Source organism: Eptesicus fuscus, chromosome 10, assembly GCF_027574615.1.
Source record: "Eptesicus fuscus isolate TK198812 chromosome 10, DD_ASM_mEF_20220401, whole genome shotgun sequence".
NCBI classification, from domain to species: Eukaryota; Metazoa; Chordata; class Mammalia; order Chiroptera; family Vespertilionidae; genus Eptesicus; species Eptesicus fuscus.
Genome location: NC_072482.1, coordinates 75,668,906 through 75,682,543, shown reverse-complemented (window position 1 = coordinate 75,682,543; position 13,638 = coordinate 75,668,906). Strand labels below are relative to the sequence as shown.

Sequence of the window (13,638 nt, the reverse complement as noted above, 5' to 3'; positions counted from 1 at the left end):
ATCTGAAAGTCAGCATTTGTTATAGCCTGTATGCCATAACCTGAGGTAGTGATAATCCTGAGGAGTACAAATAATTACAGGAAACCGGATCGCTATTAAGTTATCATGAATGCCTTACAAAGAGAATTTTATAAGCTTGGCTTGAAAACTCCAATGTAATTGCTTAGAGATTGGGATAAATAATCTAATGGCCTGACTCCTAATGTTTTACTAATAGCTACTTCTAAATAAATATGGTCCCAGGATTTCATATTGTCCTTTCTATTCATCTTTTTTAAATGGATGAGAACATGCTTATTTTTCTCAGCTATTGAAGAATTGTTTTTCTCATTGTTTTATAATGCTAATATGAAATTCACAAAAGTGTAAGGTACTTTGCATTACATTGTAGTTCACAATTCATAAAATAAGATGCATAATGTTTGTAGCCTGTTAAACTGTAATTAGGATTTATCACTAAAATCCTAGCCAGCACCCTCTCCTAATGTAGAACATATGTGCAATTGTCCACACTGTGTTCTGATTCTTTTTTACACAAGACCCAGTGCAAGTAGTGTCTTAGTAGGCAAAAAACCACAAGCTTGTGTTTAGACCACGTATGTGTCTGAATGATAAAACCACAACTGGCCTCTATGCATACACACCTGAAGGCAAAGGTGATCGCATCCCTAGTTCAGTCTGTCAAAGCTACTCTGTGAAAAGGTGCAAAGTGTAGAACCAGCCAGCATTTTTTTTACCTGGTATCCTGCTCAGAGTAACAAGAGAGTCTTGAGGCCTTCTACCTCATTGACCTGTGGTGGGTGGAGATGAAAGGTTTTTATAAATTAACTTCATGACACTAAAGACAAAACATGGCATTGGTCAATACGCATTGGTATGAAGACTCTGTACTAAATGTTCTTATACTGTATCAACATTTATAAGGTTTTGAGGCCAGTAGGTCTCTGGACCAAACTACCTTGGTTGTCCCCCACCACACAGCTTTTACACTCCAAGAGCTGCTCTTGATGTTTTCTTTTTTGGAGTTGTTTTGGCGCCAATTCCTCTTGGTGATGACTCATAAAACAAATGTTGTTTTTCACATAGTTCCTGAAAGAGAAAGAGGCACTAATGAAAATGTCATTCTTAGTTTATAGTACTTGAAAAAAAAGCGCAAGCTATTCTTTTTTTAAATCTCCCTGGGCTTTAATGTTTTAGCTATGCAAAAAGGCATTTTTTTATTGCAGAGCCTTGATGTATTATACCACAGAACGTTGGTGTGGGGTCTTCTCAGGCACGAGGCATTCCTATATGATGTGCGGAGAAGGACTCCAAGGAGAGAGTTGCATAGGACTAATGGAGGTACATCCCAGATCCTCTCATTCTTTTCCATTTCTTAAACTCAGCCAATATGCCTTTAAATATATATCTACATAATCCTATTTTTCATTGTTCCCTCCTGCATTAAATTCTTTTCTACAGGATTATCCCGCTCAGCGTGAAAATGTGCTCTAGTATTTTACATTTATTAAAAAAGAGAAGTCTACCTTTGAACCTCTCTCCCCTTTCAAATAGCTTTTTCTGGAATTTATCCAGTTTATCAAGTGACTGCAACGTGCCTGGTACTAGGGTAGGGGCTTTGGATAGAGAAGAAAAAGACTCCTGTTTTCAAGAAGCTACATTTTAGTAGAGGAGATAGCACCTAAGCATGTAATTTCAAGTACTGAAAATGCCCATGAGGAAAGGGGGAAAGGAATAACTTTTTTGGGGGGGAAAGGAGGGGTGGCATATGCTTCTGGCATCTCTAAAGAGGGAACATTTGATCAGAAACTGGAATCAAGTTAGGGAGGGAACCAAGAATTGCAAGTAAATTATTGTACCTGCAGAAAGGCCAGTATGGCTGAAGCATTGATGAGTACATGAAAGACCTTATTTTTTTTTTTTAAGATGGGGAAAACCATACCAGGTTTTTTATACTAATAAAGAGGTAAAATATGGATGATGCAGGGGGGAGCAGGGAGAACTGTTGTTGAATGCCCTGGAGAAGAGAAAGGGAGCGAAGTGTTTTGACCTTACATAGGAATGATGGAGCTGAGAGAGCGAGCCGGGAGGGATGGTGGTGTATTGGATATATATGTGAGGGTTGATGGGGAAGGTTATAGAAGTTCCCTTCTGAGTGTGTCTTTTTTTTTAATGAAGTCAGGAGCAAGGCCCTCAATGGGAGTAAGGAGGGCAGAGGAGGTGGGGAGGTTTCCCGAGCGGTGTTACTGAGCAGCCACCTAGGAGAGAGGCCAGTGATGGACTAGGGATGTGTGTGTAATGGCCAGGCAGCATCGAAGGCCACCTGAAGTCAGTGTTCATGGTTTTCAATGAGACCAGGCCTATGCTTGTGTGCTTTCTCAGCCAGGTTCATCTATGCGACTGCAGAGGAGCATGTGGTAAGCCTTAAAATATAAATTAGATCATGTCATTCCTCCGCTTAAAATATTTTAGTAGCTTCCCCTTACACTTAGAATGAATCCAAACTCACTCAGATTATAAATCACTCAGATTATAAATCCCAAACTCACTCAGTATCTATTGAATTTCTAAACTGGATCTCAAAGGTTGCAGCCTCCTGGATTTGTTTCAATTCCTGGAACAGTTCAAGTGTTTCTGCTTTATCCTTTGCACTAACTGTTCTGTTGGCTCTTGATTATCACCTAAATTTTATTTTAAATGTTACCTCTCAGAATAATTTCTCAGCTCACTAAATCAAAAGTAGCCACCAATCACTATTTTTACTCACTGATTAACTGTAGCACCTAGAATGATGCCTGACACATAATAGATGCTCAATAAATACTTATTGAATAAATGAATTTGGATGAACAAAGGGAGAAATGGCCATGTAAAATTAATTATTAAAAGTGAAAAAGAGCCTGGCCGGTGTTGCTCAGTGGTTGAGCATAGACCTATGAACCATGAGGTCACAGTTTGATTCCAGGTCAGGGCACATGCCCGGGTTGTGGGCTTGATCCCTAGTAGGGGGCATGCAGGAGGCAGCCAATCAATGATTCACTCTCATCATTGATGTTTCTATGTCTCCCTCTCCCTTTTGCTCTGAAATCAATTTTAAAAAAATGGGTTTTTTTAGTGAAAAATAGGCCTCAGAACTAAAATATTTACAAAACAAGTACTTGGGTTTCTCTATATGTTTCCACTTAAGTTGGAGGAAAGTCACAGCTGAAATAGCACATGTGGCAAATGTCCCATTTTGAGTTTCTAACTTGCAAGGCAGAAGTTCAAACTAAAATCCTTTCAGATTACATTTTTGCTGAAATCTTTCCCAACCTCTCAGCTGAGTCACTTTATTTTATAAGAAACTTAACAACTTTGGAAGAATATTTGTTTTCTCAGGCTGGTAGGAATAGAAGTAAAAGAACCCAACTCCAAACACCAGAGAGGAAAATGTTAGGCAATGTGTAGTGTCAGATTTGGAGTTGATATTAGTTTCCTTTCTCACTCCTTAGCAAATCACCGGGATACGCACTTCAGGACTCTCGCTTTCCCTGGTGACAAAAGTTAATTCATTGTTTCCTTAACTCCTAAATTCACAGACCCCCCCTTAACTCAGCAGTGTCCTTCCTCGGTCTTCAGGTTAACTTCCGCTTCCCAGTCCTCGCAAGGTCCCTGGGCTTTCTGCCACCCCACATTTACTTCGCTGGTTCCATGACTTTTCAGTACCATTATGTCTTTTATTTTTATTTCTGTCTCTGACATTTCCCTCTAGGGAACCTTGCTACATGCATATTTCGCACATACTTTGATCAATCTACACACTTCAAGCTGCTTACATTTTCATTTTCAAAGCCTTTGCCAACCTGCTGTGTCAAGCTAAGACAAGCCCCAGCCTCTAGTGTTGCATAAATAGGAATTCTCCAAGATTTCTGCAAGCGGCTTTGTTTCTTGCCTGCCGTCAGTACGGGGCTTCGCCACACGGATACCCCCCAGCAGACTCCTGCTGCTATAAATGAGTTTAACATGCAGGATTGTTCTTTACCACCTCATCTTTCATACTTCTCTGCACCAGAGCCCTTATGTGGTTTTGTTCTTCAATACCAACCTCCCAGTGCTTGTGTGGTCTGCCTAGGGGTCGACAGTGCCCTGGCTTTCGGTTCTATCCTACTTTGCAATTTATACCTTTCTTGGAGAGGGTCTGGCTTTAAGTTTGAGTTATTGCATGACTCAAAAGTAACAGAAATCTGATTCTTTTAAAAACGTGTCTGATTCAGTCTTACTAATTTAGACAGATTCCTTCCCCACCCCAGATGCTGACAATAGTTTTGTTCAGTTTTGGATCACATGTTCTTAGGAAATGTCTTATTCTGGAGATCTGCTAGAAGGAAAGATGGGCCTCTCTTTTAAGTTTTGCCTTCAAATTTCCATTTGGTCTGCAGTTTGATTCATTCTGAGCCCCCTGTGAAAAGTAGATCTAAAAGTTTCTTAACCTTAGCTCATCCGGGACATTTGGCCTTCAAGTTGCACTTTATAAGAAAGAGTGCAAAAAAGGAATGATAATAGGGTAGCTTCCTTTGATGAATTCATTACCACTTTCTCCCTGGCTCAATTTTTTAGTTATTACTGCTCATAAGAACTTTAACAAACCTTTATATTTTAAGGGATTTTGCTCCCCCAGCTAGTACATGGGTAGCTCAAAAGTGCATATACACAAGGTGGTTTTCCATAACGCCAATGAAACACGCCCCAGGACCCCTCACCCGCACAGCTCTTCCAAGATGCACATGGTCGTGTATAATTTTGCATTTATAATTTGTGATATTTTTCTTAAACTGGGCCCTCAAAAGCTTATTAAGCTCCACAAAACCGGGATCTGCCCCTGCTTGTGGACCTATGTATTGAGTACCAAATCTATTTCTCCAATGTAGATACTTCTCAACTCCAGCTCCCAGTAAACACTGGCCTTCTTTCCCCTTCACTTGCATGTCCCATAGGCACCTCAGACCCTGTGCAAACTGATGAGGGTTGTCCCCAGCCACCAGACCCCTGCCTCGCACACCTGCCTTTCTCCTGCACTGGGTCTGACTTCAGTGAGTGTCCCAGGGTATACCAGGTTAGTTCTCGAAGTTAGAGAGATCCCTGTTCCCTAAACTGCCTTTTCCAGTCTAGCTCCGAGCTGTGTAGATTCTATCCCTGCACCAAGACCAGCCTCAGTTTCCTGTCTGATTCCTCCCACACACTCCTCAAAGGTCTCCCTCATCCGGCATCTCCCCTTTCCATTTCCCAGATTTTGCCAGAGTGCTTCTTCAAAAATCCAGTTACCCTCCCCCCTGTCCTGCTGCTTTTATGATGCCCCGGTACTTTCAGGATAAAATCCAAATTCTTGACCAAGATGAATCAAGATCCTTCCTGACTTCTCTGTGCCCTGTGCTCTGGGCTCACCTCTCGATCCCCAGCTCAGAACCTACCACCTTCATCCCCCACCGGTAAGTGAACTGGCCTCTATGTGTGTGACCCCTCCTATGACTTCCACACAATCCCTTTGCCCAGATAACTCTTTCAAGACCTTGCTCTGGAATTACCTCTTTCAGGAAGGGTTTATAGAGGAAATCCCCCAATGTACTTTCCTTTGTGTCTTCCAACGCAGTGTGTTAAATCGTCTGTTTTCTTACCTGCCTCTTAAAGAAGCTTTGGATTCTTTGTCTCCTGTATCTTCAGTTCTTTGCTGGCCCAGAGCCGGCCCATAGGAGATGGCCCACAAAGAGCTGAATAAGCAATATCTGGAGTGGTGGAGAGGGAGTGCCTTGGGATAGCCAGTGTGTCTCACTCATCTGAACTCAGACCTCTTCCTCCTCTCGTTGCACAGACAACGAGAGTAAGTCACATCCTGTGACCCACAGAGCAGCTGCCTTCCTGACTATTGTATTTCTCTTTGTAAATGAGTAAGTATCATCTTCATTTTCTCTTAAAAGCAGGCCTTGCCCTAGCTGGTTTGGCTCAGTGGATAGAGCGTCGGCCTGCGGACTGAAGGGTCCCAGGTTCGATTCCAGTCAAGGGCACATGCCCGGGTTTCAGGCTCGATCCCCATTGGGGGACGTGCAGGAGGCAGCCGATCAGTGATTGTCATCATTGATGTATCTCTCTCTCCCTTTCTCTTCCTCTCTGACATCAATAAAAATATTTTTTTAAAATAATAAAAACAGGTCCTTATCTTTATAAAAAATTAGCTGTATAGTTTGATGTTTAACTTATGGCTTGAATTAAGAAAAGTTTTTCTGCTTTTTACTAAAGTGATATGTTTCTAAAATGTGAACCATTTAAAAGTGTATAAAGTAAAAAGTAAAACATTTCCCACAATCCTGCTGACCATGCACCCTAATAAACCAGGATTAATAGTTTGGTCTATATAAATACACATGCCTACTATCACTGCAGGTTTACAGACATAAGCTGAAGAATCACTATGCCCACAATTTCAGTAGCAATCACACATTTCTGTCTAGTGGATTGAAAGTATCTTTAGAAGAAAGTCCCAAACTATAAATATATTGTTTCCTCCCATTTTATTAAAACCCAAGAACAAGTATCTCTACATTTTCAAGTATAAGTTTTAACTCCTGGGAAGAATAACCAGTTCCCCTTCATTCCTGGCCCCATGCACCACCCCTTCCCCAGGCCTGTTTCAGCCGTTAGAACCGTGAGTTCTGCTACTAAAAGAAATGGAATTTCTTACGGCCCACTTCTAAGTTAAATTGCTAAAGTGATGTCTGCATTTGGAATTTATTTAACCAGTTTTCTAAATGCAAATTACCTAAGAAACTCTTAATCTTTCTTAAACTTACTTTGTGCCCTATTTGGAGTAATTTGTAGACATTTATGCCTGAATTTTCCTCATAATCTCAGCCTTAACAAGGGCTTAAAGAGACCATCAGGTAGGATAGAGATGAAAGAACTGAAGCCCGCGCTTCTAACGCAAGGTGAGCCTGATGTTATGTTCCAGGATCTACCCTCAACCCCAAACAAAAAAACCCTGCGTCAGGGGAAGCTGGGGGAGATGGGAGGGTCCTTTGATCATGGCAGAAAGAGCTTTGAACAGTTCGCTTGTTAGAAAGCATTGATGATTCTAATTCCTTAGCTGAGTCACCCAAACTAAATACGTGTCAGAGAAACTGGAATTATGCTATGAGATATGGTTCCACACCAAAGAAAATATCCTAAAATACTTTCAGATGTTATTATGATTTGGTTGTATATAAAAGCTGCATTTTTTTTTTAACCAAAAAGTGCTATTCGGAGAGCAATGCACATCATACTTACGTTTTTGCCAGCTCCATTGATATTTGTTCCAAAGAGCATCCTTTGGTCTCAGGTATAAACACGACGACAAACCCCAGGGCTGCGAGACTCATGATTGCATATATGAAGCACACCCATGGCAGGCCAATGAGATCTATAGAGGATGAAAAGAATTGGTTAGAAATGCATTCTGTGTTGCTTTGATGCCACTTGTGGACAGCGGCTTCTTGGAGCATATATAAAAGCATGTATTTTCAAACACGCGATAGTATTCTGTGAAATAGCAGCACAAATTAAAACTACAGCCAGCCTCGGAAAGCTTCATGCTTACAAACCACCCCAGCTTCCTCTGGCAGAATAAATAGCAGTCTTGCAACCATCACAATGCACACCCAATGCTCTCTTTTTGGTGAGCATGCTTTTCTCTTTGCTTATTGCAAAAAGAACTGGAAACAACACAGAAACATATAAAGCAGAAGGTAAAATATCTCCTCTCTCTCCTCAGGCTCCACAATTCCTCTCTGAGAATCACTGCTGTAGCAGTTTGCTTTCTATTAATGGACATCTTAAAAGACACATTGATACAGATGGATTTTCTTGGAACAAACTCACCCTTCTGCACTCTGATTTGAATAAATCATTTACCTATTGGCAATATTTTATCTCTTAGTAGCTCATGTATTCGCAATGCTTCTTCCTGGATTTACAGAAAAAAAGTGATGATGGTTCTAATGAAAGGCACTCGCTCAGATTTAGCAGCAAGAAGCAGCCCAGTTTTCCCTCAAACCACTTCTAGCCGAAGGTACAGTTCCTCTGCAGTGACTGACCAAGGCCAAGATACATTAACCATTAGCTGGCTAACTGGTGAGAGATGGCCCCCTATGCACTTGAGCCTGCATTTGCATTGGGCCAGCCCCTGGCTCTGCAGCAGAAAGTCCAGAGTGGCAGGGGGTAGTGAGGAGGCAGCTGGCTCTTCAGACCAACCACAGGCTGGAACCGTGCAAACAGCCCTCGGCAGCTGCAACCACAAATCACGGCTGGTCAGCCAGGAAACCTGGCCGGACAGGTATGTATGAGGCAGTTCCGTGAGTGCAGTGGAAGGAGCTAGTGTATAGTCAGTCAGCCGTGCCGAGAGGAGAGGCAGGAGGCAGACACAGCACTGCTGTCCTGGCGTTTTATTTAAACCGATGCGTCTGTGCTCTTCTTGCTGTCGGCATAGGGTTTGACCCAAGTGAGTGCTTAATAAAGTGCTTGTACAATTGGTCCTTTTTCCCTTCTGGGGCATAAAACCAGAGTATAGAGTAAAAAGCCCCCAAAAAGTTGTCTCATCAAACGTGTCCCCTGTTCTGTTTTAGCACTTTCAGAACAGGGGGCTCACCACTTTCCAAAGATTTTCTGTGCATGGTGAGCCACCCCTCCCTGTTGCAAAGGCCTTCCTTTTCAGTTCCTACACGCAAGTCTGCCTTTCAGGAACTCCAGTTCGGGGGTTCTGCTTGGCCCTCTGGGTCGGCTCTCCCCATCCCTCTTCAAGACAGCGTTCAAATGTGTCCGTGCACCTCCGTCCCTCCCTGAGCATCCTCTCCTCCAAGCCAAACACCCTGAACTCCTGCAACTGTTCTTCACAAGCCATGTTAGGGAGGACAAGTGTCTCAAGGTGTGGGTCATTCTTACTAAAGGTTATTCTTGCACAGTATTTTGCAGACAAGCTGTAAGGAGGATAAGCTTGACAGGAACAACATGTAACTGACCAAATAGTGCATATGAGCAATGGCTAAGCCTCCCTCGCGGGGGCAGAGCTTTGGATATCCATCTCCTGTCTCCTTTACCTGCTGCAAGTAAATGAAACTACCTAACATGTCTCATCCTTGACTGGAACACCCAAGCAGCGGACCCCTTGAGCTCGGTAACAATAGGTCACATGACCGTGTCATCCAGATTGCACTCGCTTGGTGGACACACTGCAACCCTCTTAAAATATTTAAACCACCTTCTTAAAAATGCTTTACTCAGAGCCGAGCACAGCACTGCAGCTGTGTCATGCCCACTGCGGGGACGTCTGTCTCGCTGGGACACTGCCTTGATTGACAGCCGAACTTGCACTAGGAAGGGTGGTGTCCAAGGACTTGCTGCCCCTATGCTTTTGACTTGGAAAATTGATTATTTGAAAGTAAGTAGAGAATTTCAAACTTAGCCCAGTTAAATGCCATCTACAGGTTTCAGATTATCCCCAGGATTTGTAAAAAGTGGATTCACTTTCCCAACGTTTGTTCTAAAAGCCCATGAAGAACTCTGGCATCTTCTTTAGCTCATCACATATATTCGCTATTCTTCCCAGAGATTTGTGTCAGCTTTTTTTGTCCCGTATCATTTCCATTCTTCCTTTTATATTTCTCTTTCTCCTCATCAAATAGCAGACTAGGGTGTGTGTGCGTGTGTGTGTGTGTGTGTGTGTGTGTGTGTGTGTGTGTGAAAAAGTGAAGGGCACAGGTCTCTGAGTGTGATTTGACGAGGAGAGGTATGGTTGGTGTAAATAACTAGTTCCTGTGTTTCCTTTAATCTTGGGCTATTTCTAAAAAAGTAGGAAGGATACACACGTTTTAAAATTTTATATAAAAACTTAAACCATGCTTATTTAACAACTCCAAAAGTTCCATAAGTAGATGCACTTAAAAAAAAAAGTGGTTGACAAGATTCAGAAGTACTATATATAGATATATAAATATCTACATTTTTGAATATACATCTACTTTTGAGAATTTATATATAATATATGCATATTATTCACATTCTTCCAATGATTTTATAATTATTTTTATACTTTGCTTGACTCACAACCCAAATACATAACTTAAAATTGATTGATATGTCTCTTAAAATCTGTAGGTTTTATCTCCATTTCTCCTCCCCTTTCTTCCCTTCACTTTACATTTTTAATGAAGAAACTGGGTCATTTGTCTCATAGTTTTCCCCAGGCGGGATTTTGCCGATTGTCGTCATATCGCATGACCTTCTGTCCTTTGTTTCCTGTAGACTGCAGTTTAGATCTAGAGCAGCGATTTTCAGCCTTTTTCATCTTATGCACACATAAGCTAATTACTAAAATGCTGCGGCACACCCAAAATATATGGTATTTTTTTGCCAATCTGACAAAAAAAAGTATAATTTTGATTCATTCACACTGGACAGCTATTGTTGTGCTGGCTGTTACTATTTTTTCATTTGACAATCTAAAGGAAAGAGGTTGTGCCCCTGACTGAATAGTCAGGTATTGCATTTTTTAAAAATTCTTGTGGAACCTAGCTGGTTTGGCTCAGTGGATAGAGTGTCAGCCTGTGGACGAAAGGGTCCCAGGTTCGATTCCAGTCAAGGGCACATGCCTGGGTTGTGGGCTTGACCCCAGTGGGGGACTTGCAGGAGGCAGCCAATCAATGATTCTCTCTCATCATTGATGTTTCTTTCTCTCTTTCCCTCTCCCTTCCTCTCTGAAATCAATAAAGATATATTAAAAAAAATTTTTTTGCGGAACACCAGTTGAAAATAGAGGCTTAAGAAGATTTAGATTTTCTTGTTTCTTTGTTTGCAACCTCTCTTTCACTCTCTTTCTCTCTCCACCCCCACACCTTCCCCCCCACCATATATATATATATATATATATATATATATATATATATATATATGGAAGAAAACTCAACTCCTTGGGCAATTTTTCAGGATGCTGGGGAACTATCTCATTATTTCAAAAACTAAACAATAAAGAGAAAGTTTCAAGTATTTATCTTTCCTTTCTTATATGACCCATACTTCAGGGTAGGCAAATAACTATTACTTATTAGAAATTCCTTCTAGTAGTTATAGAAGAAATTTCTCCTTCGCATAGTATTAGAGATAAAAATTTAGAAGGAATGGCCCTAGCTGGTTTGGCTCAGTGGATAGAGCATCGGCCTGTGGACTGAAAGGTCCCAGGTTCGATTCTGGTCAAGGGCATGTACTTTGGTTGCCAGCACATCCCCAGTGGGGGGGGGGGGGGGGTGCAGGAGGCAGCTGATCAATGCTTCTCTCTCATCGATGTTTCTAGCTTTCTATCTCTCTCCCTTCCTCTCTGTAAAAAAATCAATAAAATATTTTTTAAAAAATTTAGAAGGAATGATAGAGTGAAAATAACAGATCTGGGCAATGATGCTCAAAGGAAGTGGTTGCGACAAAGCAGGAGACAAGCAAACGAGATATGCCTCGATGGCAGGACACACTCCATCACCTACAAAGGAGCTTGCAAACAAAGAGACAAGAAAACCCAAATCTCTTCAAGCCTCCAGATCTAAACAGCAGTTGGCAGGAAACACAAGGGACAGGAGGTCACGCGATATGACGGCAATCAGCAAAATCCCGCCTGGGGAAAAGGATGAGATGAATGACCCAGTTTCTTCATTAAAAATATAAAGTAGGGGAGAGGGGAGGAGAATGGAAGATGAAACCTACAAAATACAAGAAACATATCAATCAATTGTAAGTTATATATTTGGATTGTGATTCAAACAAAATATAAAAAATAATTATAAGACACTTTGAAGAATGTGAACACAGATTGGATATTGACACCAAGGAAGTTTTATTAATATTTTAAGGTTGATAATGATATTGTGGCTATAGTTTTTATTTCATGTTTTATATTTTAAATATGTTTTTATTGATTTCAGAGAAGAAGGGAGAGAGAGAGAGAACATCAATGATGAGAGAAACATCATTGATTGGCTGCCTCTTGCATGCCCCCCGACCCGGGGACCTAGCCTGCAACTCAGGCACGTGCCCTGACCAGGAATTAAACCTGTGACCTCTTGGTTCATGGTTCGACGCGCAAGTACTGAGCCACACTGGCCAGGCATGGCTATAGTTTTTAAATGCCTTATCGTTTAGAGGTCCATGCTGAAATGTTATAGACAAATGACATGCTGTCTGAGATGTGCCTTAAAATACTGTGGGGGGCGGGGGGACGAGCAGGTGGGATTAAGTGAATTATGGTTGACAGCCCTTTAAGTTGGGTAGTGGGTACATCAGGTTCCTTGCCACTCTTTCTTTTGGAATGTGTTTGACAATGTCCACAGAAAAATGTTTTTTGTTTTTTTTTTAACTGAGTGTGCTTCTCTTACATTTGTCCTAAGAGCACAAAGGCATTAGTGGGAGAGGACGCATTCTTACCGGTCACAGTCAAAAACGTCAGCGAGATGAGGAGGTTGATGCCCCAGTTCATGCTTGAAGTTAAAGCCATGGCTCGACCTCTGATTCCACCAGGAAAAATCTCGCTGAGCACCAGCCAGGGCACTGGAGGAAAAGGCAGAGGGGGTGGGGACAGCAGAATTATCAAAAAGCCATTGACACCCAGGGGCGGGCCATGGATCTCTGCCCTAGTCTTGCCTGATTTGTGGTTGGAGAGCAGGGCCATGTGCCTCCTCCTTCCCTCCAGCCAAGTGAGGAAGGGTTCAGGAGGAACTCTGAGAAAGCCTGACAGTGGTCCCCAGAGTAGGGATGGGGATTTGAAATGCTGTGTGTGACACAGGCCTGACAAATGCAAATGAGAGGGGCAGTGGGTGGGGCCACCTGCCAAGCACAGAACCTTAATGTCAGTGCCTCCGGGCCCTTTCCTGTAATCTCGTTTGCCCTTGACCTTGGAGAAATCCAACATTATAGCTACTGAGTGGGTAGAACATAATACTCTCACTTGTCTTGCTTGTGCTTCCTGGCCTGGGGCAAGCTAAGTAGAGAGAACCTCTAAATTAAATAGAGCTCTAAGATTTGATTAGCATACCAGTCTCAACACATTTGAATCTTTGAAAGGAGACTCTTCTTGGCATGAACACCGATCGGAAGACTTTTTATTATCTGAGAGTGACAGGGAATCTTATAGGACCTGCCTTATGGACTTAGAAAGGGGAGTCGAGGAGCAAATGAACTTGTCTCCTGCTCCCAGCCTATCAAACCGAGTTTGCCTAATACATTGGCTGTGAGTTCCTCCAATGGGATGAGCAATTTACAAAACTTACCTCATCTGATCCTCACAAAATCCTGCCAGACAAGAGCTATTACTCTCTTTTATAGAACCGGAAACGGGGGCTTAAAGAGTTAATAATCAGCCAAGGTCATGGGGCTCAGAAGTGGCAGAGGTGGCATGAAGCCCTGGCGCCCAGTCTCTGGAACTCAGGCTTTTTAATCACGGTGCTGTCTTGGTGGTGGCTCAATACATATTTGTTCAAATGAATAATTAAATGCAGAGTTCAAACATGGTTTGATTCTGAGGAAAGAAGGACTTAGGAGCTGTCCAGCCCTGGCTCACTGACTAAGTCACCTTGTGTTGAAAGGCCAGCTGCACCA

General features: G+C 42.2%; 1 protein-coding gene across 1 annotated transcript in view; it reads right to left on the bottom strand.

Moving 5' to 3' along the window:
• SLC2A12 (solute carrier family 2 member 12) overlaps window positions 1-13,638 on the bottom strand; it is a 49,828-nt gene that overhangs the window by 2,092 nt on the left and 34,098 nt on the right. The window contains 5 exon segments of the mRNA XM_054721772.1: window positions 645-791; window positions 959-986; window positions 989-1,089; window positions 7,297-7,429; window positions 12,469-12,591. Of these exon segments, the coding sequence (XP_054577747.1) occupies window positions 779-791; window positions 959-986; window positions 989-1,089; window positions 7,297-7,429; window positions 12,469-12,591 (398 nt within the window). The 3' untranslated portion in view covers window positions 645-778.